Source organism: Mobula birostris, chromosome 7 (assembly GCF_030028105.1).
Source record: "Mobula birostris isolate sMobBir1 chromosome 7, sMobBir1.hap1, whole genome shotgun sequence".
NCBI lineage: Eukaryota > Metazoa > Chordata > Chondrichthyes > Myliobatiformes > Myliobatidae > Mobula > Mobula birostris.
Genome location: NC_092376.1, coordinates 69186199 through 69210628, shown reverse-complemented (window position 1 = coordinate 69210628; position 24430 = coordinate 69186199). Strand labels below are relative to the sequence as shown.

The 24430-nt window shown below is 39.4% G+C and overlaps 1 protein-coding gene across 1 annotated transcript in view; it reads left to right on the top strand.

Annotated features, from left to right (window-relative positions):
• The window catches only part of chordc1a (cysteine and histidine-rich domain (CHORD) containing 1a), a 49073-nt gene that overhangs the window by 17669 nt on the left and 6974 nt on the right, over positions 1–24430 (top strand). Inside the window, exons 5-9 of the mRNA XM_072263366.1 lie at positions 2827–2930; positions 3179–3237; positions 7390–7460; positions 8662–8767; positions 11642–11761. Of these exons, the coding sequence (XP_072119467.1) occupies positions 2827–2930; positions 3179–3237; positions 7390–7460; positions 8662–8767; positions 11642–11761 (460 nt within the window). The remainder of the gene's footprint in view (positions 1–2826; positions 2931–3178; positions 3238–7389; positions 7461–8661; positions 8768–11641; positions 11762–24430) is intronic.

Sequence of the window (24430 nt, the reverse complement as noted above, 5' to 3'; positions counted from 1 at the left end):
AATTTCCTCTTGATTAATTAAACAGCTTGTTCCATCCTCTTTTAGTTTAAAGCCTCATCTAGATCTGTATTTATGTGATTTGCCAGGATACTGGCCCCAGCACAATTCAGATCTCAATAGAATAGCTCTCTTCTTTGCTGCTTGTGGTGCCATGGCCCATGAATCAGGACCCATTTTTCCCACACCAAGATCTGAGGCATTCATTTGCATCTAACCATATTTGTTTGCCCCTAGCCAATTTGTAAGTGGCCCAGGTAATAATCCAGATATTATCACTCTTGTGATTTTTGCTTTTCTGTTTACTTTGAGTTCCTCAATCTATTGACAGAAATTCTTTTGTAGTTCTACCTGTGTCAATACTGCCTACTGGACTGCAACAATAGGAGCCTCCCTTTCCTGTTTCCAGTTCTTCTCCAGTCCAGAAGCGGTTTCTGCCTGCTGCTATGTTTAAGGACAACATATCCTTTGGGAATCTTTTTTTGTGCGGAGAATAGTCTGATCCCTTTGCTGACATTCAGTTGACTATTATGGTTATCTTTGTTCCTCCAACTTCAGTGGCTCCTTCTGCCTTGGATACAATTTGCACTTGCTGTCTCCCCTCTTGACCACACAGAACAAGCACCTTATACTGGCTGAAATAAACAGTGTGGCACGGGGGCAAGCAAGCAGCAATTTCAGGACAATAAATGATCTCCCTCCCACAGTTAATATAACCTGAGAGTTTTGTTTTTTTAAAACCTGGAATTGATTTTTAAATTGTTTGAACTTGCTCTGATGGCATAGTGAGGTTCATCTGCAGTATGTTAAGATACTAAAGTAAACTTATTCATCACTAATAAAGCTTATTAGAACATTGATCAATACAGCACAGGAACTAACACTTTAACCCACCATGTCTGCATCAACCATGATGCCAACGTAGCTGTTCATGTCTCTCTTCCCTGATTTGTTCTTGTATGTGTCTAAATGCCACTCAGTAATTGCTATTGTATTGATCAGAAGTGTTGGGTGTTATATACCCCTAGGGTTCATTTTTTTTCCGTGGACTGTCACTTTAAAACGCCGAGAGAATGAGACTGACATTTGGACACTGTTGGATTTCTACTGACTACAAAATTGTTTAGTTACTATGGTGAGAGAGGGGGAGTTATTTGATGGGCAATGAATGTTTATGGTTGCTCACAGTTTGTTTTGAATAAGCAAGGTCAGATGATCCTCTTACAGGCACACATAGAGAGACACATGCTCAGAGTCAAGATAGTTTTGATCGATGAAAGATACCAGTGAGTGCGGTCACTGGTTTAAACTTTCAGTAGCCCAAAAGGGGTGAGCTGAGATCAATCCAGAGTATTGATAAATGACTCTCACAAAGTACTGCAACTAGAAGAAGTTTGCAGAGAAAGAGGAGGGGAGAGGAAGGTTTGAAACAGAAGAAACCTAGTGACAAAGAGATCACTATTTGAGCTCTCTCCAAGTAGCCGGTAAGGGTGAGTTTGATTCCATTCAAATATGAAAGTGTGATTGTCACATAGTTAATCCACAGGAGTGGGTTCTCTGGTGAGGGGAAAACCTTTGTAAATACCACATGTGTGTTTACCCTTTGAATGGGTGTGATAGTTCACTGAAGAAAGGTCCCCCTGTGGCAAATCACTGTTGGAGTTATTTTGTATGTCGTGGAACTGGATAAGTGGCTATCACGTTGTGTGTTTGGGGTAACTGTGTGGAATCTACCGGTGTGTCTACCCTTGCCTGGGTGGTGGACCGCTTGAAAATGGTCCCCTTTGTGATAAGCTACTGTTGGTGATACTTCGTGTGTGGAGTGGAACAACTTTGGAGATAAAACCTACTGCTATTGTTATTTTGTATTGCTGTCGTGGAATCTGGAATATCGACGTAATTGCCTTCTCACAACATTCGCCTTTGGATTACAAATAGCTCCCTCATAACAACAATAACAACTCTGTGCATCTGAACTGAACTTTCTTACATACCATTGTAAGACTGTAACTCTTGCCACCTGAGCTTGAATAGGTTTGGGAACTTTATACGCCTATATATGCATAACACTGCTAACATTTGATCACCTGGTTAAGTTACTATATTTAGTAGTTGCTAATAAAGGTAGTGGATTTTAATATCAAACAAAGACTCCAGGTGTGTTCTATTGCTGGTGATACTTTTACAGTGTTGCGTGCATGTAACCGGTACTTTCCCCAGGGTTGCGTGTACGTAACATGGGTCATGTAAGAAAAATGAACATGCCCAGTTTTACCTATCTTCATGCTTTTGATGAACTTGTGAGTGGACATCAAGTACAGAATGGAGCTTTCAAATAAGATTTTATATTTTTGAATATTTGCGAACTGTTGTAATTAGATATTTGCTAACTTGGATTTGAGAAAGCAGGAACATTCTAACCATTGTTAGCTACAATGATCATTTGCTAATATCTTAACATTCTTCTTGTTATAACCTATACAGTCTTTGCAAATTTTTAAACTTTCCATGTTGTCTTGGAAATCATTTTTAATGAGTGGGCAGGGGGTGTCTTGTATTTCAAATGCTCTGGCTATGAGATTATTCCAATATTCTTTAGTTGAGATTTGAGAATTGATAATACTTTTGAAGTTCTAAGGAGAGTTTGTTTATATCTGCAAAATTATTGTGTTAGCATCCTTGATAGCAGACTTGCTAAGCTATCTTAACTTTCAAAAAAGCATACAGGAGGCAAGTGATCTAGGTATCTTTACAAATTTGAATTAAGTTGTATTTACTACTAAATGATGACCCCACAATAATATACCGTGTTATTTTTTTTGCCACTAGTCCAGATGCCCCAATGGTAAAATTGGAACAAAAGGTTTCTCTAACATTGAAGAAAGCACTGGAAAAACTAGCATTAACTGCTAACAATGGATCAGAAAATAAAGGCAAGTTATTTTGGACTTTCTTAAAATGCTGCTAATCCAAGTTTATAATCTACATTGACAATTGCACTTGAGTGCCATTGGTTAATAACAATGATGAGCTAAGATGTTTTTGTGTTGTGAGCATAAATGTGAGGAGTTGCATTATGATAACTGCACAGTTTTGAAACTGATGATTTGTAATCATATTTACTCATTTTCACTCTGGAAATGGAATATCCGTAATTCTTTAAAATTGCATGTTTTTACAGGACCAGATACTAAAGAAATAAAGATTGGAACCACATGTAAAAATGCAGGTTGTAATAAGGTAAGATTTGATATAATAATGTATCTTTAATGCAGTTTTAATGCCTCTGTGTTAATTTTTTTTAATGGAATGGCTATTGCTAGTGAAAACGGCACTCGTTGCTTACTTTTAGTTACTCTTAAAAAGCTGAAGAGCTGTCGTGTTGAAACACTGCAGTTTGTGTGTTTTGTTGGGATTGCTAATTCGGAATCAAGTTTATTATAACTGACTTGTATGTTGTGAAATGTGTTCATATGCAGCAGCAGTACAGTTCAAAGACGAGCACTATGCAAAAAATATTTTTAAAAAGTACTAAACGCGAAAAGGAAGTAGTGTTTATTAACCATTTGGAAATCAAAGGCGGAGGTAATAAAGCTGTTCCTAAGTTATTAAGTGTGGGTCTTCAGGCTTCTATACCTCTTTCCAATGTTAGTAACTAGAAAAGGGCATATCCTGGATGGTGCGATGTAGTGATGGTTGCCACTTGCTTGAGCCACTGCCTCTTAAAGCTGTCATCATTAGTGAGGGGGTTGTGTCCATGATGGAACTGGATGAGGCTGTGTCTACAACTCTCTGCAACCTCTTGGGATGCTGTGCATTGGAGCCTCTGTACCAGCTTGTGATGCAACCAGTCAAATCAGTAAAAAGATGTGATATAAGATCAGAAAATGTTGAATCCTTTTGGGTTGAGTTTAGAAACTGCAAGGGAAAAGGACCCTGATAGCAGTTGTATACAGGCCTTCCGACAATAGCTGGGATGTGGACCACAGTTTACAACGAGAAATAGAAAGGGCACGTCAAAAGGGCAGTGTTATGATAGTCAAAGGAGATTTCAATATGCAGGTTGATTGGGAAAATCAGGTTGATAATAGATCTCAAGAGAGTCAGTTTGTTGAATACCTATGAGATGGCTTTATAGAGCAGTTTGTCATTGATCCATCTAGGGGATCAGCTATACTGGGTTGGGTGTTATAAAATGAACCAGAGGTAATTAGGGTGCTTAAGATAAAATAACCCTTAGGAACCGGTGATCACAATATGATTGAGTTCCAACTTGAAATTTGATAGGGAGAAAGTAAAGTCTGACGTAGCAGTATTTCAGTGGAGTAAGTAAAATTTCAGTAGCATGAGAGACGAGTTGGCCAACTTAAATTGGAAGGAGATCCTGGCAGGGATGTCAGTAGAAATGGCTTGTGTTTCTGGGAAGAATGAGGAAAGTGTAGAACATGTATTCCAAAAAATGAAGAAATCCTCATATGGCAAAATAATACAACCATGGCTGACAAGGGAAGTTAAAACTAATGTAAAAACAAAAGAGGGCATACAGCAAACCAAAAATCAGTAGGACGATAAAGGATTGGGAAGTTTTTAAAAGCCTACAGAGAGCAACTAAAAGAATTGTTAGAAGGGAAAAGATGAAATATGAAAGCAAGCTAGCAAATAATATCAAAGTGGATAGTAAAGGCTTTCTCAAGTGTATTTTAAAAAAAAATGAGAGTGGATAGAGGACTGCTAGAAAATGAGGTAAGAGAAATAATAACGGGCGACAAGGAGATGGCAGATGAACTAAATGAGTATTTTGCATCAGTTTTCACTGTAGAAGACACTAGCAGTGTGCCAGATGTTGTAATGTATGAAGGAAGAGAAGTGGATGCAGTTACTATTAGAAGGGAGAAGATGCTCAAAAAGCTGAAAGACTTCAAAGTACATAAGTCACCCAGACCAGATGAACTGCACCCTAGGGTTCTGTAAGAGGTAGCATTAGAGATTATGGCAGCATTAGAAATAATCTTTCAAAAATCATTGGACCCTGACATGGTGCCAGAGGACTGGAAAACTGCAAATGTCACTCCACTCTTTAAGAAAGGAGGACGGCAGCAGAAAGGAAATTATAGACCAGTTAGCCTGACCTCAGTGGTTGGGAAGATGTTGGAGTCAGTTGTTAAGGACGTGGTGATGGAGTACTTGGTGACAAAGGACAAGATGGGACAAAGTCAGCATGGTTTCCTTCAGGGAAAATCCTGCCTGACAAGCCTGTTGGACTTCTTGGAGGAGATTATAAGTAGGATAGATAAAGGATATGCAGTGGATGTTGAATATTTGGACTTTCAGAAGGCCTTTGACAAGGTGCCACACATGAAGCTGCTTTTCAAGTTATTACAGGAACTACAGGGAATCCCATGGTATTACAGGAAAGTTACTAAGGTGGTCAGAGCATTGGCTGATTAGAAGAAGGCAGCGAGTGGGAATAAAAGTTGTGCTGCCAGTGACTAGTGGTGCTCCACATGGGTTGGTGTTGGGACCACTTCTTTTTATGCTGTATATAATGATTTAGATGAAGAAATAGATGGCTTTGTTGCCAAGTTTGCAGATGAAATGAAGATTGATAGAGGGGCAGGTAGTGTTGAGGAAACAAGTAGGATGCAGAAAAACTTCGGCAGATTAGGAGAATGGGCAAGAAAGTGGCAAATGAAATATAATGTTGGAAATGCATGGTCATGCACTTTGGTAGTAGAAATAAATGTGCAGACTATTTTCTAAATGGGGAGAAAATCCAAAACTCTGAGATGCAAAGGGACTTGGGAGCCCTTGTGCAGATTACCCTAGAGATTAAGTTGCAGGTTGAGTGGGTGGTGAGGAAGACAAATGCCATGTTAACATTCATTTCAAGAGGTCTAGAATACAAGAGCAGGGATGTGATTCTGAAGCTTTATAAGGCACTGGTGAGGCCTCACTTGAGTATTGTGTACACTTTTGGGCTCCTCATCTTAGATGAGATGTCTGGCATTGGAGAGGGTCCAGAGGAGGTTCACAAGAATGATTCTAGGAATGAAAGGATTATCATACAAGGAATGTTTGATGGCTGTGGTTAGTATTCGCTGGAATTTAGAAGGATAAGGGGGGGATCTCATTGAAACTTTTCAAATGTTGAAAGGCCTACACAGAATAGGTGTGGAAAGGATGTTTCCCATGGTGGGAGAGTCTAGGACAAGAGGGCACAGCCTCAGAATAGAGGGGTGTTCATTCAATACAGATGTGGAGAAATTTCTTTAGCTAGAGAGTGGTGAATTTGTTGGCACGTGCAGCTGTGGAGGCCAGGTCGTTGGGTGTATTTAAGGCAGAGATTGATAGGTTCTTGATTGGACATGGCATCAAAGGTTGCGGGGAGAAGGCCGGGAAATGGGGTTGAAGAGGAGAAAAATAAAAGGATTGGCATGATTGAATGGGTCAAATGGCCTAATTCTGCTCCTGTGACTTATGGTCTTGTAGTCAGTCAGAATGCTTTCCTATTTTATGTATTTTTGCTTTGATCTAGTTAGCTAGTGGTAAACAGTAAATGTGGCCAAGTGATCTTGATTTTGTTTACCTTAAATTTATGTTGGAAGCTGTATCAGGCTTTTTAACAATTAAAAGTGAAATTAGGTGCTTCTAATCGTAGCAGAATTTCTTTTAGTTCAAGAACGTGGCTCAACAGAATTATCCTACAATGAAGTGTTTATTCAAATAAATCTGGTTGTCTTATTAATGATGGAGAAGTTAGTTTCTGACAATTCAGTATAGAACTGTTATAGAACATTTGAGTTGGTCAAAAATCAAAGTTCATTTTAATAATTTTTATGTACACTCAATGGCTACGTTATTAGGTTTAGGAATGGAATTCATTGTGGTCTTGTACTGCATAGCTCATCCACTTCAAGGTTCACTGTGTTGTGTGTTTACAGATGCTCTTCTGCATACCACTGTTGTAAAGCGTAGTAATCTGAGTTACTCTCTCCTTCCTGTCAGCTTGAACCAGTCTGACCATTCTCCCTGAACTCTGATTAACAAGGTTTTTTTCCCCCACAGAACTGCCACTCACTGGATGTTTCTTTTGGTGTTTTTTTTTTGTTTTTAGCACCATTCTTTGTAAACTCAGAGACGTGTGTGAAAATCCCAAGAGTCCAGCAGTTTCCGAGATGCTCAAACCACCCCATCTGGCGCCAATAATCATTCCATGGTCAAAGTCACTTGATCACATTTCTTCCTCACTCTGATGTTTTGATCTGAACCTCTTGACCGTGTCTGCATGCTTTTGTGTATTCAGTTACTACCACATGGTTGGCTAATTAGATATTTGCATTAATGTATAATAAAGTGGCCACTGAGTGCATTTTGTTTTGATTATCTCTAAAGACTTTTCAGGATGTAAGCAGCAATGAAGAGATATGTGTCCATCACTCTGGAGGACCCATTTTCCATGAAGGGTAAGTGTGTTTAATGTTCATAGTTAGGTCAATAACATGTCAACTCTAATTTTTGAATGGCTGAGAAGTGGAAAAATTAATGGTAGAGACTTTCTGTCCAATTTGCATTGTTTGAGGGATGCTCATAGCAAAGTGTGGCATGGAATCGGGCTCTTTAGTTCTTTGAGTATACTCTATCAATCATCCACTTAGATTAATCTTACATTAATCCTCTTTTTCATTCACTCTTAGTCAAACTTGCACACATTCATACACTAGGAACAATTTGCAGTAGCCAATTAACCTATCAAATGCAATTTTTGGAACATGGCAGGAAACTAGTGCACTGGGGGATATCTCCATGATCATGGAGAGCCACCAAACTCCACACAGAACACCTGAAGTCAGAAGTTAACCCAGTTCTTGTGAGGTGACCGGTTTATTAGGTGCATCACTGTGCCCCCAGTTTACTCAGAGACGTATGAAGCATGTGCAGTTTCATTGGTTGAATCCTTTAAATAATTTAAACACAAATGTGGTAGGTATTTTCACTTCGGCTTGCTTATTGGTGTCCATCCAACCTAGAAATTAGCATTCATCAGTAAGCAAAATGTCATCAGAATTGATTTACTTTTCAAAGTTGCATTCTTATTATCTAGGTATGTAATGTTTTCCTTAACATTTTTAGTATGGTGTACAGTGCATTTTGATTTATTTAATCAGTGGCTGAACTTCAAAAATTTTCTACCTCGTCCCTTTACTGCTGCACCATATCTGCAGTTTTCCATTTCTAGCTCACAATGATCCTTGATTTTAGAAGCTTCATCACTGTCATAAATGTTGAGCTGCTAAGAGCAGAGTGTTAATTTATCACCTTGCAATCTAGAATGAAAATAGAGGAAATGATATGATCACAGAAGAATGTTATAACTACACATAGGCAGCCCTGTATTTTAGGATTGAATTGCTGAAACTGAGGCAGCTAACCTACTAGCTGCACCTTTGTGTCATTCATGCGGATTGTTTGGCAGTTTCCAACAATTAATATAAATACTTCAGTGGGTGAATGATGCTGATGAAAAGATATTCCTAATTGGTAAACTTCAGAATTGCATGATTACATTCAATTTAGGATTCTTAAGTATTACATTGCTGCACTAACCTTGTTTTTAAATTAATTGTGTAAAAAGTATTTTCTGCGATCAATTTTATTTTATCCCAGAATGAAATACTGGAGCTGCTGTAAGAGAAAAACTTCAGATTTCAATTCTTTCCTGGCCCAGGCAGGGTGTACTCAAAGCAAACATGTGTGGATCAAAGCAGAAACTGTAAGTCACATTCACCCCTGTACTATTTGGATTCAGGTTCATTATCACCAATATTTATTGTAAAAGTTGCTTAACGGTAGCAGTACAGTGCAATACGTAAAATATATAGTACTATTATTACAATATTTATAAACAAGTAGTGTAAAAATAGAGGTAGTGTTCATGGATTAATTGTTTGTTCAGGAATCTCATGGCAGAAGGGAAGGAACTGTTCGTAAAACATTCTGGCTGCTGTACTACTTCTCTGATAATAATGAGAAGAATGCATGTGCTGGATGGTGGGGGTCGTTAATGATGGATAGCACTATTTTGAGGCTAATGTCCATGATGAGCTGGCTGAGTTTATAACCCTCTGCCACTTTTTCCACAACTATGCAGTGCACCAGATGGCAATGCAACCAATTAGAATACTCTCCACAATTCACCTGTAGAAGTTTGCTTAAGTCTTTGGTGACGTAGCAATTCTCCTCAAACTCCTAATGAAATATAGCTGCTGTCATGCCTTCTTGCATCAATACGTTGGGAACTTGAAACTACTCACCCTTTCCACAGCTGATCCCTCAATGAGGATTGGCGTGTTCTGTCCCGGTTTCCCCTTCCTGAAGTCTACCATCAATTTCTTGGTCATGTTGACGTTGAGTGCAAGGTTTTTGTTGCAACACCACTCAACCAGTAGATCTGTCTCATTCCTGCATACCTTTTTTTTTCTTTTTAAATCTCTTTATTAATTTTCAAAATTATAAACTCAATAACAAAGTTGGTACAAAGAGATTGGAATAATCTTAATCTGCATATACAAAACGGATTTTAAGTAGCATAGATATAAAAGACTTCCAAACTCATAATGAAATTGGTCATTAAAAAAAAGAAATAAAAAGAAAAAAATATATATAAACAAAAAAAATCCCCAAAAGAAAATGAGAACCCCCCCCCCAAAAAAAGAACAAAACACAGCTAGACCAATATCTTGTATCAGACACGTTCAGTAATGTCGTTAACTCTGCTTCTCTAATCATATAATTTAAGTTTTAAAAAAAGATTCGGAAAGGTCAGATTACATCATATGAAAATGTTGCATAAAAAGTTTCCAAGTTTCTTCAAATTTAACTGAAAGGTCAAAAATATCACTGATAATTTTTTCTAAATTTAAACTTAATGTAGTTTGAGAAAACCATTGGAATGTAGTTGGAGGGTTGATTTCCTTCCAGTTCAACAAAATAGATCTTCTTGCCATTAAAGTAATAAATGCTATCATCCAACAGGCTGAAGAAGACAAAGATCTATGTTCTACTATTGGCAATCCAAAAATTACCGTAATAGGATGGGGTTTTAAATCGAAGCATAGAACTGTTGAAATAATATCAAAAATATCTTTCCAATATTTTTCCAAAAGAGGATAAAACCAAAACATATGAGTTAAAGAAGCCACTTCAGAGTGACATCTATCACAAGTAGAATTTATATGGAAATAAAAACGATTTATCTTTGGACATATGGGCTCTGTGTACTACATTAAATTGTATTAATGTATGTTTAGCACATATAGAAGAAGTAGTAACTAATTGAAAATTTTTTTCCCATTTCTCTAGGTAAACAAAGTTGAAGTTCCCTTTCCCATTCATTTTTAATTTTATCAGATATACCTGGCTGTAATTTCATAATTATATCATAAATAATTGCTATTAATCCCTTCTGCAAAGGATTTAAACGTAAAATTTTATCAATAATGCCAGTAGGATTTGAAGTCGGAAGGGTAGGCAACGTAGTATTTTAAAAATTTCTTATTTGTAAGTATCTTAAAAAAAAATGGAATCCGGGCAAATCAAATTTCTCAGATAACTGCTCAAAAGACATAAAACAATTACCTAGAAATAAATCACAAAAACATATTATACCTTTCGTTTTCCATATCGAAAAGGCTTGGTCCATTACCAAGGGTTGAAAAAAGAAATTAGATATAATAGGACTTGATAACATAAATCCATTCAAGCCAAAAAATTTACGAATTTGAAACCATATTTGCAATGTATGTTTAACTATAGGGTTAAACAATTGTTTATTCAATTTAGATAGTACAAAAGGCAGTGAAGTTCCTAAAATGGAAGTTAAAGAAAACCCTTGTACAGAGTGGCCTTCAAGGTTTACCCAATATGGGCTTGGAGTTATATTCCAATCTTGTGTCCAAAATATTAAATATTGAATATTAATTGCCCAATAATAAAATCTTAGGTTAGGCAATGCCAAACCACCCTCTTTCTTAGATTTCTGTAAGTATTTTTTTACTTAATCTGGGATTTTTATTTTGCCATATATGAGGAGATTTTAGAATCAATAGTATCAAAAAAAGATTTAGGAATAAAAATTGGTATCGTTTCAAATAAATACAAAAATTTAGGTAAAATAATCATTTTAATAGCATTGATTTGGCCGATCAATGAGAGAGACCATGGGGACCACTTAGTAATCAGTTGTTTAACCTGATTAATCCTGCAGACCTTGTCACCATCTGAGATGGTTCTTTTGTAAGAAGGGGAAATGCATGCAAGGTTCTCCTCCAGAATTTTTCATTTGGGTATTTACTGAAATATAGAGCAGATTCAACCAATTCTGAGTAAGAGGACACACAGCTTTGGCAAACTATTCTACCAGTTCAGTATGTGAGGTGAACTATTAGTATTGGACTTTTCTTGGGGAATGGGTTGTATGTGGCACAGTTGGATTTGTCATTTTCATGTAAGAGAACATAGATCTGGCTAGGATGTACTATAACAATCTCCCATGCAGGTAGTATTCCTTCTAAAAGAGGTTGATCAGACTTTTGTAAGAACAGTTATAAACAATAAAGCAAACTAGTGTTTCTTTCATTTTTTACAGGGTAATAAAATTGTAGCTTGTCGACATGATTGGCACCAGACTGGAGGACAAGTCACAATTACAATTTATTCCAAAAACGCTATCCCAGAACAAAGTTATGTTGAAGCTAACAGCACAGTGGTATGTGCAATTATATCTTTTAAAATGCCTGATTTTTGAGTAAAGTGTTATTATAAATGGGTAGCTAGAAACTAAAGGTACCTTTTTTAGCATTTTTGTAAAATTCACTGCATGTCATTAATCTACCATCTCTGTACACTCTAATTGTAGCAGGAAGATTAATTTAAAAAATCGTGTTATTTAATTCGCACAAATATTCAATACGTAGAAAACTAAAATTGAAATAGAAAACTGGCACATAGAATCTGAGATAAAACAGAAATTGCTGGAAATAGTCATCTAAGGAAAGAGAAATTTAATTGAAGCACTTAAAGTTGAAATGTTAACATTTTTTTCCACAGATAAGCAACTGTTTTCTTTACAAAAAAAAAAAATCACTGGTTGTTGCAATGTGAAGTTGAGTCTAATTTCTTAATTTAATTTTCATTAACATACAAGGTGTTAAGGATTTGGCATATGGCAAAGCTGAGGGTGCTGCTTTGTGCCCTGCCTAACATTTTTAGGTGACTCTTACTTGGTGTATCCTTTGGTGGGTAGCCACTATTTAGCCTATTGTTGCTTGGAAGACCTTGAATATTATCTTCCTTGTCTGTATTATGCTCCCAACTGTAATTTGTTGGTTTAGGTTCAGGATCTGATCTCGTTCGAGATCTCTGAAAATCCAAATAGAAAATAGTTTCTGGTGAACGCAGCAGGCCAGGCAGCATCTGTAGGAAGAGGTACAGTCGACATTCGGGCCGGGTCCCTTCATCAGGACAGCACGGTGACAGCATTCACCAACAACTTTGATGTGTGTTGCTTGAATTTCTAGCATCTGCAGATTTCCTTGTGTTTGGGAAAATAGTTTGTCATTTTTTTTTAACCTAGTCTTTTTTTTTGGGTGGGGGGAGGGGGGTTCTCTGACTTGTTTCTCTACAGCCAGAAATGTAGTGAAACAAGGAAGTCAAACTAGCATTCTGTTTTAATCTCATTATGGATCATGGCAAACTGACGTTGAACGGGCAAAGGTAGTCATTGAGCTTAATTGACATGATACTTAAGAGTATTCTTTTTAAATCCCAAAGAAAGATTTGTAAAGAAATTGCAATGTATATTGATCAATCCTTTTTTTTTTGGCAATAATGGTATTTTAAAACCTTTTCAGGTTCATATTAGCTTAGGGTGATTTTGCAAAGTAATTGGCTGTTTAGACAGTTATCCCTGTGACATCCTGTGTGCCTTATTTCCCAGCTTTATAGTTTAAACTTCCCTTCAACTGATTATCACTTTAGAAGGTTAACCAATCTGCATTTGCCACTCTTTTGGTCATTGCATTCTAGATCATAACATGTGTATAAAACAAAGGGGTGGGGGGAGTACTTGTTTTGCCAGTTGCCAATTATAAATGTTTCATTAGGACCTGACTCTTTAGTAACTGAACAGTTTCTCTTTCACGTGTGGGTCAAGCAAGAAGATTTAAGGTAGACAATAGGCATGTGAATGTTTATGTGGGGCAAGAAACAGTTGGCCTGATGACTTGGATTTAAAACTGAATCGAGCACACAACAAAAGTGGTTTCAATGAATCAATAAATTTGATATACACATGTCTATCTTTCTACTGAAACTAGTGAATGGATAAAATTAGAAGGCAAATTAAAGTAGTTTTCTAAATAAGAAATTTAATGCACTTGTCTGAAGTAGTTTTCCCATCTGTTGGGTTACATTATTTAAAATTACTGCAGTGACAGTAATTGGTATTTTTGTAAGGCATTGTGTGCTTGCACGGTTTAATGGATCTTTGTATTGCTTTTCACAAATACCACAAAGTAAATGTGACCAACCTTGCTGTTCAAAGCACAGCGGAATTGATTTGGGACTTGACTTTTTGCTATTGACAAGTGCATCCTCATCTAGATGTACTTGTTCAGTTTACATAGCTACTTCCTTACTAAGCATGGTTCCTATTCCAATTGGGAACATTTTATTAATTGCAGTTGGAACACCATGACAAAATGTTGCTAAGGATGTGCCCCTGCTAATCAATAAATTGTTGTTACTACTTGGGCCATAAGACATAGGAACAGAATTAGAAATTTGGCCTGTTAAACCTGTCCTGCCATTCCATTATTTATCTGCCTTTTCTCTGTAACCTTTCATGCCCTGATTGATCAAGAACCTTAAATATACCCAGTGAACTGGCTTGCACAGCTGTCTCTGGCAATAAATTCCACGGATTAACCACCCTCTGGTTAAAGATTTTTCCTCACCTCTGTTCTAAATGGACGTCCCTCAATTCTGATTTTTTTTTTTTGCCTTCAGGACCTAAATTCTTCCAGTGTAGGAAATATCCTTTCCAAATCCACTCTATTCAGGACTTTCAACATTTGATAGGTTTCAGTGAGTTCCCCCCTCATTCTTCTCAATTCCAGTGAGTACAGGCCTAGAGCTATCATACATCATACATTAAGCTCCTCATACATTAACCCTTTCATTCCTGGGATCATTCTTGTGAACCTCTCCAATGACAGCATATCTCTGCTTGGCTAAGGGACATAAAACTGCACTCAATATTCCAAGTGTAGTCTGACCAGAGTGTTATAAAGCTTCAGAATTACATCCACGCTTTTGTATTCTACTCTTGAAATAGATGCTAACATTGCATTTGCCTTCCTTACCACCAACTCGACCTGTAAGTTAACCTTTTGGAGAATTCTTCATGAGGACTCCCTTTGAACCTCTGATTTCTGAATTTTCTCCCCATTTACAAAATAGTCCATACTTTTATTCCTTTTGCCAAAGTGTATGACTGTGCATATCTTATACTATTTTCCATCTGCCACTTCTTTGTCCGTTCCCTCAATCTAAGTCCTTCTGCAGATATCCTGCTTCTTTAACACCACTGCCCCTCCACCATCTTTGTATCATTTCTTAAAGTTGGCCACAAAACCATCAATTTCTCCATCCAAATCATTGATATTATATAAGGTGAAAAAAAAATAGTCCAATCACCGACCAGTAGTCATCGGCAGCCAACCAGAAAAAGCCCCCTTTATTATCACTCTTTTCCTCCTGCCAGTCAGCCAATCTTCTGTCCATGGTTGAACCTTTCCTGTAATACCATGGGCTCTTGTTAGCAGTCTAATGTGCAGCAACTTGTCAAAGGCCTTCTGAAAGTCTAAATAAACAACATCCACTGATACTCCTTCGTCTTTCCTACATTCTATTTTCTTAAAGAATTCCAACAGATTTGTCAGGCAAGATTTCCTCTTGAGAAAACCATGCCAACTTTGGCCTGTTTTATCGTGTGCCTCCAAGTACCCCAACACTTCATCCTTAATAGTGGACTCAACCACTGAAGCCAGGCAAACTGGCCTATTTTTTCCTTTCTTCTGCCTCCCTCCCTTTTTAAAGAATGGTGTGACATTTTCAATTTGCCAGTCCTCTGGAACCATTCCAGAATCTAGTGATTCTTGAAAGGTCTTTACTAATGCCTCCACAATCTCTTCAGCTACCTCATTCAGAAACTAGATGACCTACAAGCTCTACAATTTCAAATCTCCTTAGTAATAGTAACAGCACTCACTTCTGCCCTGACACTCTAGCATTTCTAGCACTCTGATAGTGTCTTCCATAGTGAAGACTGATGCAAAATATTTATTAAGTTCATCCATCACTTCTTTGTGTCCCATTACAACCTTTCCAGCAGTTTTAATTTACATTTATTATTAAAGTATAGAACATAGAATAGTACAGCACAGTACAGGCCCTTCGGCCCACAGTGTGGTGCCGATCCTCAAAACCTGCCTCCCATATAACCTCCTGCCTTAAATTCCTCCATATACCTGTCTAGTAGTCTCTTAAATTTCACTAGTGTATCTGCCTCCACCACTGACTTAGGCAGGATATTCCACACACCAACCACTCTCTGAGTAAAAAAACCTTCCTCTAATATCCCCCTTGAACTTCCCACCCCTTACCTTAAAGCCATGTCCTCTTGTATTGAGCAGTGGTGCCCTGGAGAAGAGGCGCTAGCTATCCACTCTATCTATTCCTCTTAATATCTTGTATACCTCTATCATGTCTCCTCTCATTCTCCTTCTCTCCAAAGAGTAAAGTCCTAGCTCCCTTAAACTCTGATCATAATCCATAACCTGTAAGCCAGGCAGCATCCTGGTAAATCTCCTCTGTACCGTTTCCAATGCTTTCATATCCTTCCTATAGTGAGGTGACCAGAACTGGACACAGTACTCCAAGTGTGGCCTAACCAGAGTTTTATAGAGCTGCATCATTACCTTGCGACTCCTAAACTCTATCCCTCGACTTATGGAAGCTAACACCCCATAAGCTTTCTTAACTACCCTATCTACCTGTGAGGCAACTTTCAGGGATCTGTGGACATGTACCCCCAGATTCTTCTGCTCCTCCACACTACCAAGTATCCCGCCATTTCCTTTGTATTCTGCCTTGGAGTTTGTCCTTCCAAAGTGTACCACCTCACACTTCTCCGGGTTGAACTCCACCTGCCACTTTTCAGCCCACTTCTGCAACCTATCAATGTCTCTCTCTCATCTTCGACAATCCTCTACACTGTCTACAACACCACCAACCTTTGTGTCGTCTACAAACTTGCCAACCCACCCTTCTACCCCCACATCCAGGTCGTTAATAAAAAAATCACGAAAAGTAGAGGTCCCAGAACAGATCCTTGTGGGACACCACTAGTCACAACCCTCCACTCTGAATGTACTCCCTCCACCACGACCCTCTGCCTTCTGCAGACAAACCAATTCTGAATCCACCTGGCCAAACTTCCCTGGATCCCATGCCTTTTGACTTTCTGAATAAGCCTACCGTGTGGAACCTTGTCAAATGCCTTACTAAAATCCATATAGATCACATCCACTGCACTATATGCCTGGTCACCTCCTGAAAGAACTCTATCAGGCTTGTTAGACATGATCTGCCCTTCACAAAGCCATGCTGACTGTGCCTGATCAGACCATGATTCTCTAAATGCACATAGATTCTATCTCTAAGAATCTTTTCCAACAGCTTTCCCACCACAGAGGTAAGGCTCACTGGCCTATAATTACCCGGACTATCCCTACTACCTTTTTTGAACAAGGGGACAACATTTGCCTCCCTCCAATCCTTCGGTACCATTCCCGTAGACAAAGAGGACATGAAGATCCTAGCCAGAGGCTCAGCAATCTCTTCCCTCGCCTCGTGGTGCAGCTTGGGGAATATTCCGTCAGGCCCCGGGGACTTATCCGTCCTAATGTATTTTAACAACTCCAACACCTCCTCTCCCTTAATATCAACATGCTCCAGAACATCAACCTCACTCATATTGTCCTCATCATTATCAAGTTCCCTCTCATTGGTGAATACCGAACAGAAGTATTCATTGAGGACCTCGGTCACTTCCACAGCGTCGAGGCACATCTTCCCACCTTTATCTCTAATCAGTCCTACCTTCACTCCTGTCATCCTTTTTTTCTTGACATAATTGAAGAATGTCTTGAGGTTTTCCTTTACCCTACTCGCCAAGGCCTTCTCATGCCCCCTTCTTGCTCTTTTCAGCCCCTTCTTAAGCTCCTTTCTTGCTTCCCTATATTCCTCAATAGACCCATCTGATCCTTGCTTCCTAAACCTCATGTATGCTGCCTTCTTCCACCTGACTAGATTCACTTGTAACCCATGGTTCCTTCACCCTACCATTCTTATCTTCCTCACTGGGACAAATTTATCCCTAATATCCTGCAAGAGATCTCTAAACATCAACCACATGTCCACAGTACATTTCCCTGCAAAAACATCATCCCAATTCACACCCGCAAGTTCTAGCCTTATAGCCTCATAATTTGCTCTTTCCCAATTAATAATTTTCCTGTCCCCTCTGATTCTGTCCTTTTCCATGATAATGCTGAAGGCCAGGGAGCGGTGGTCACTGTCCCCAGATGCTCACCCACTGAGAGATCTGTGACCTGATCCGGTTCATTACTTAATATAGTATAGCGTTCCCCCTAGTCAGCCTGTCAACATACTGTGACAGGAATCCATCCTCGACACACTTAACAAACTCTGCCCCGTCCAAACCCTTGGAACTAATCAGGAGCCAATCAATATTCCAGAAGTTAAAGTCACCCATGAGAACAACCCTGTTATTTTTGCACCCTTCCAAAATCTACCTCCCAATCTGCTCCTTGGTATCTCTGCTGCTACCAAGGGTCCTATAGAATACTCCCAACAGAGTAACTGCTCCCTTCCTGTTCCTGACTTCCACCTATACTGACTCAAAAGAGGATCCTGCTACATTACCCACCCTTTCTGTAGCTGTAATAGTATCCCTGACCAGTAATGCCATCCCTCCTCCCCTTTTACCCCCCCATCCCTTTTAAAGCACTGAAATCCAGGAATATTGAGAATCCATTCCTGCCCTGGTGCCAGCCAAGTCTTTGTAATGGCCACTACATCATAATTCCATGTACAAACCCCATTTCCAGAAAAGTTGGGATATTTTCCAAAATGCAATAAAAACAAAAATCTGTGATGTTAATTCACGTGAACCTTAACTGACAAAAGTGCAAAGAAAAGATTTTCAATAGTTTTACTGACCAACTTAATTGTATTTTGTAAACATACACAAATTTAGAATTTGATGACTGCAACACACTTAACAAAAGTTGGGACAGAGTTAAAATAAGATTGAAAAGTGCACAGAATATTCAAGTAACACCGGTTTGGAAGACTCCACATTAAACAGGCTAATTGGTAGCAGGTGAGGTATCATGACTGGGTATAAAAGTAGCGTCCATCAAAGGCTCAGTTTTTGCAAGCAAGGATGGGTCGTGGCTCACCCCTTTATGCCAAAATTTGTGAGAGAATTGTTAGTTCAAAAGGAACATTTCTCAATGCAAGATTGCAGAGAATTTAGGTCTTTCAACATCTACAGTACATAATATTGTGAAAAGATTCAGAGAATTCAGAGACATCTCAGTGCGTAAAGGGCAAGGTCAGAAACCACTGTTGAATGCGCGTGACCTTTGAGCCCTCAGGTGGCACTGCCTAAGAAACCGTCACGCTACTGTGACAATTATAGCCACCTGGGCTCGGGAGTACTTCGGAAAACCATTGTCACTCAACACAGTCCGTCGCTGCATCCAGAAATGCAACTTGAAACTGTATTACGCAAGGAGGAAGCCATACATCAACTCTATGCAGAAACGCCGGCGAGTTCTCTGGGCCCGAGCTCATCTCAGATGGATCGAAAGACTGTGGAACCGTGTGCTGTGGTCAGTGGGGTCCACATTTCAGCTAGTTTTCGGAAAAAACGGGCGTCGAGTTCTCCGTGCCAAAGATGAAAACGACCATCCAGATTGTTGTCAGCGTAAGGTGCAAAAGTCAGCATCTGTGATGGTATGGGGGTGCATTAGTGCCCACGGCATGGGTGAGTTGCATGTATGTGAAGGTACCATTGACTCTGAGACGTATATTAGGATCTTAGAGAGACATATGTTGCCATCATGGTGACGTCTCTTCCCGGGACGTCCATGCTTATTTCAGCAGGACAATACCAGATCACATTCTGCACGGGCTACAACAGCGTGGCTTTGTAGACACAGAGTGCGTGTGCTTGACTGGCCTGCTGCCAGTCCAGATCTATCTCCTATTGAAAACGTATGGCGCATCATGAAGAGGAGAATCAGACAACGGAGACCACGGACTGTTGAGCAGCTGAAGCAAGAATGGACAAAATTTCCAATTGCAAATCTACTACAATTAGTATCCTCAGTTCCAAAACGATTAAAAAGTGTTATTAAAAGGAAAGGTGACGTAACACAATGGTAAACATGCCTCTGTCCCAACTTTTGTTGAGTGTGTTGCAGCCATCAAAATCTAAATTTGTGTATGTTTACAAAATGCAATTAAGTTGGTCAGTAAAACTATTGAAAACCTTTTCTTTGTACTTTTGTCAGTTAAATAAAGATTCGCGTGAATTAACATATCACAGATTTTTGTTTTTATTGCATTTTGGAAAATATCCCAACTTTTCTGGAAATGGGGTTTGTATGTATCCAAGCTCCCAGTTCATCACCTTTATTCCTGATGCTTCTTGAATTGAAGTACACGCATTTTAGCCCTTCTGCCTTCCTACCTTTACACCCTTTATTCTGCTTCTCTTTCCTTAAAGCCTTTCTATATATTAGATCTGGCTTTACTCCATGCACTTCTTTCACTGCTCTATCGCTCCAGATCCCACCCCCTTGCAAATTAGTTTAAACCCTCTCGAACCATGCCAGAAACCTACCTGCAAGGATATTGCTCCCCCTCGAGTTCAGCTGCAACCTATCCAATCTGTACAGGTCCCACCTTCCCCAGAAGAGATCCCAATGATCCAAAAATCTAAAACCCTGCTCCCTGCACCAACTCCTCAGCCACGCATTCAACTGCCAACTCCTCCAATTCTTACCATCACTATCACGTAGCACTGGCAGCAATCCTGAGAACGCCACCCTTGAGGTCCTGTTCTTCAGCCTTCTGCCTAGTTCCCGAAACTCTCGCTTCAGGACCTCATCCCTCTTCCTGCCTATGTCGTTGGTGCCAACATGTATCACGTACAACCCTGAGATTCTTCCTCCCATTGGCAGCCATGAAACAAGAAACACAATAAACCAGTTTAAAGAGAACAACAAACACCCAACACACAAAAGAATAAAAGAAATTATACATACAGCCAAAAGCAAGCAAATAACACACTGAATATTAAACATCAAACTGCTGAATCCAAGAAACAGTCCAGGAGTGACAGCCACCAAGCCGCTTCAGTTAAGTGCTGTGTCGATGACTGCAGGCTACAGCCACAAATACAGTTACACAACAGCAAAAAAACAACCAGAAGCAAATGGAACATGAACCTCAGAGTCCTCTGAAAAACAAGTGCACAGCCTTGGATTGCGTTCAGCGCCTAGGACATTAAACATCAAACCAGAGTCCCCCAACGAGAGTCCCACAGCTATGAGCCTCGATTGAACCTTGCATTCTTCGGCTCAAGACTCCTGTATGAAATCACAGGCAGCAGTTAATCGCAGTTCAAGAGAAGAAGCACAGTTAAAAGCTTTTGAACTGTCTGCAGGATATTGTTGGTGCATTCGTTGTGGTCTGTTATCACTCTCTTCTGTCTCTGTAACAAGAAAACAGCATACAGAGAAAAGGTGAAGAAACTGTTTGGTGCAATAACCATAACCTTTCACTCAAAAAAAATATATACACAAAAGAAATGATTGACTTCAGGAAAGTCAAGAGGTATGAACAAGCTCCACTACTCAAATGGTGAAGCAGTGGAAAGTGTCTCCAGCTTTAAGTTATTGGAAGCGAAAATCATAGAGAAGCTCTCTTGGTCCACCAACACCTCCTTGATAGTAGGGAAGGCACAGCAGCACCTATATTATTTCAGAAGTTTTAAAGAGAGCAAATCTGCTGGTAAATTTTTACCAGTGTGCCACAGAGAGACAATATGGTACAATATACTAACTGTAACAAGGTCAACCAGAAAGCACTTCAATGAGTGATTTGAGTGATCAGGACTGCATAGAACATCACTGGGATACAACTACCAGATATGGAAACTATCTACAACTCGCGTTCCTATGGTGGTTTCACAACATTGTGATGGACTCATCCCACCTCAGTAATCAGCTGTTCAGTTTCCGTCAGGCAGGAGATACAGAAACATCTCTGCATAGATATCCAGACTGAAGAACAGTTCTCTACAGGGCTGTCATGCAACTGAGCAATGCCCCGGTCACCCTCTCATAGACCAGTATATGGGCAATCTCTAAATGCAATACTTGGGTTTAAATGGGACAGCTACCTTCCTTTGATTTCAGAGCTCTTTGTTTTTGTTTTAATTTCAGCTTTAATTTTTGATGCTATTTTATATTTAATCATTGTATTCGTATTTTATAGCATAGGCATGTGCAGTACTTGAATAGGGCAGCTACTGTTTACTCTAGAACTTTGTTTTTAATTCAGTTGTAACTTCATAATAACTCAGACTTTAAGTTTAGTCATTGTATCTTTGGTAATTGAATTCCCAGTATGCTGTTTTGTACTGAATGAAGTACTGCAATTTCATTGTCCTGAACAATGACAATAAACCTGTAATGAACTAATTAACTATCTTTCCTGCTCTTTCCGAATTTCTCCCAGAGACGTCAGCCATTGCTGTTCAGCCGTCATCCCTGATGGTGTCCTCTTTCAGTTAACTTTGGCCAGCTCCTCTCTCATGCCTCTGTAATTCCCTTTGCTCTACTGTAATACTGATACATCTGATTTTTAGCTTCTTGTTAAACTGTTGGGTAAATTCTATCATATTATGATCAATGCCTCTTAGTGTTCCATTACCTTGAGCTCCTTAATCAAATCTGATCATTACGTAACACCCAGTCGAGAATTGCTGTTCCCCGAGTGGGCTCAATCACAAATTGCTTTAAAAAGCTATCTCATAAGCATTCTACATTATCCCTCTCTTGGGATCCAGCACCAACCTGATTTTTTTCAATCTATCTGTATATTGAAATCTTCCCTGATTATCACAACATTGCCTTTCTATCTCTTGTTGTAATTTGTAGCCCAGATCCTAGCTATTGTTCAGAGATCTTGGGTCTTTTTATACTCCTGCAGCTTCTTAATTCTGTCCACAAGGATTCTACACCTTCTGATCCTATATCACTTCTAAAGATTTGATTTCATTTTTTTTTTTTAACCAAGAGCCACCCACACCCTCTGCCTATGTGCCTGTCCTTTCGATACAAGCTGTATCATGGATGTTAAGCTCCCAACTCTGATGCCCGCAGCATCATTCCTGCCAATCTGTAACTGCACTACAAGATCATCTACCTTATTCTACATACATTCAAATATATAACATCTTTGGACCTTTATTCATTACCCTTTTTGATTTTGGCCTTCTGTTACACTCTAACTCATCCCACTGACAACAATTTTACCTTGCCTGCCTGTACTGCTTCATCGTCTCACTAAACACTGCATCTTGTATACCAACTGCCCTATCTTTAACTCTATCAGTCCAGTTCCCATCCCCCTGCCAAATCAGTTTAAACCCTCCCCCACAGCTCTGGCAAACCTGCCCACAGAAATTGCTGTTCCCCTAGTTCCGCCTTGAGTTCAGGTGTAGCCCATCCTTTTTGTACTGGTCATGCCTTCACCAGAAGAGATCCCCATGTTTTAGAAATCTGAAACATTGCCAGCTGCACCAATTCTTTAGCCACGAATTCATCATTTGTTTAATCATTCTATTCTTGCCTACTCTGACACATGGCACAGGCAGCAATCCGGAGATTATTACCTACTTAGCTTTCTGCTTAACTCCCTACATTCTCTCTTCAGGGCTCCTTCTTTTTCCTTCTTCTGTCATTGACACCAATATGATCTGTGACTTCCAGCTGTTCACCCTCCCCTTTTAAAATATGTGGATCTGATCCATAAGACAGGAGCAGAATTAGGCCATTTGGCCCACTGAATCATGGCTGATCCTTTTTTCCTCTCCTCAGCCCCGTACTCTGGCCTTCTCCCCATAATGTTTGATGCCATGTCAAGAACCTATGAAGCTCTGCCTTAAATACACCCAATGACCTGACTTCCACAGCTGCCTGTGGTATCAAATATCAGAAATTCATTACCCTTTGGCTAAAAAAATTTCTCCACATGTTTTAAATGGATGCCCCTTTAAGCTGAGGCTGTGCCCTTTTGTCCTAGACTCCCCCCATCATGAGAAACGTCCTTTACACATCTACTCCGTCTTGGCCTTTCAACAGTCGAAAGGTTTTAATGAGATCCTCCACCCCCCCCCCACCAAATCCTTTTAAATACCAGTGTGTACAGACCCAGAGCTATCAAACGTACTTCTTTTGATAACTCTTTCATTCCCAGAATCATCCTTGTTGAACCCCTTCTGAACCCTCTCCAATACTCCCAATGCCAGCACATCTTTTAGCTGAGAAGCCCAAAGCCGTTGACAGTACTCAAGATGAAGCCTCCCAGTACCTTTATAAAGCCTCAGCATCACACCTCTACTCTTGTATTCTAGACTCCTTGAAATGAATGCTAACATTGCATTTGGCTTCCTCAGTACGGACTATCTGCAAGTTAACCTTTAGGGTGTTCTGCACATGGATTCTCAGGTCCCTTTGCATCTCAAATTTTTGGTTTTTCTCCCCATTTAGAAAATTACCTGCACATTTATTTCCACTACCAACGTGCATTTTCCAATATTGTATTTCATTTGCCACTTCCTTGCCCATTCTCCTAATCTAAGTCATTCTGCAGCCTACCTGTTTCCGTAACACTACCTGCCCCTCCACCATTCTTCATATCATCTGCAAACTTGGCAACAAAGCCATTTATTCCATCATCTAAATTATTGATATACAGCATAAAAAGAAGTGGTCCCAACCCCAACCCATGGGGAACACTACTAGTCACTGGCAGCCAATCAGAAAAGGATCCTTTTATTCCCACTCACTGCCTCCTACCAATCAGCCAATCATCTAACCATTCCATCAACTTTCCTGTAATAGTGTGGGCTGTTAATTTGGTAAGCAGCCTTGTGTGGCTCTTCGTCAAAGGACTTCTGAAAGTCCAAATATACAACATCCACTGCATC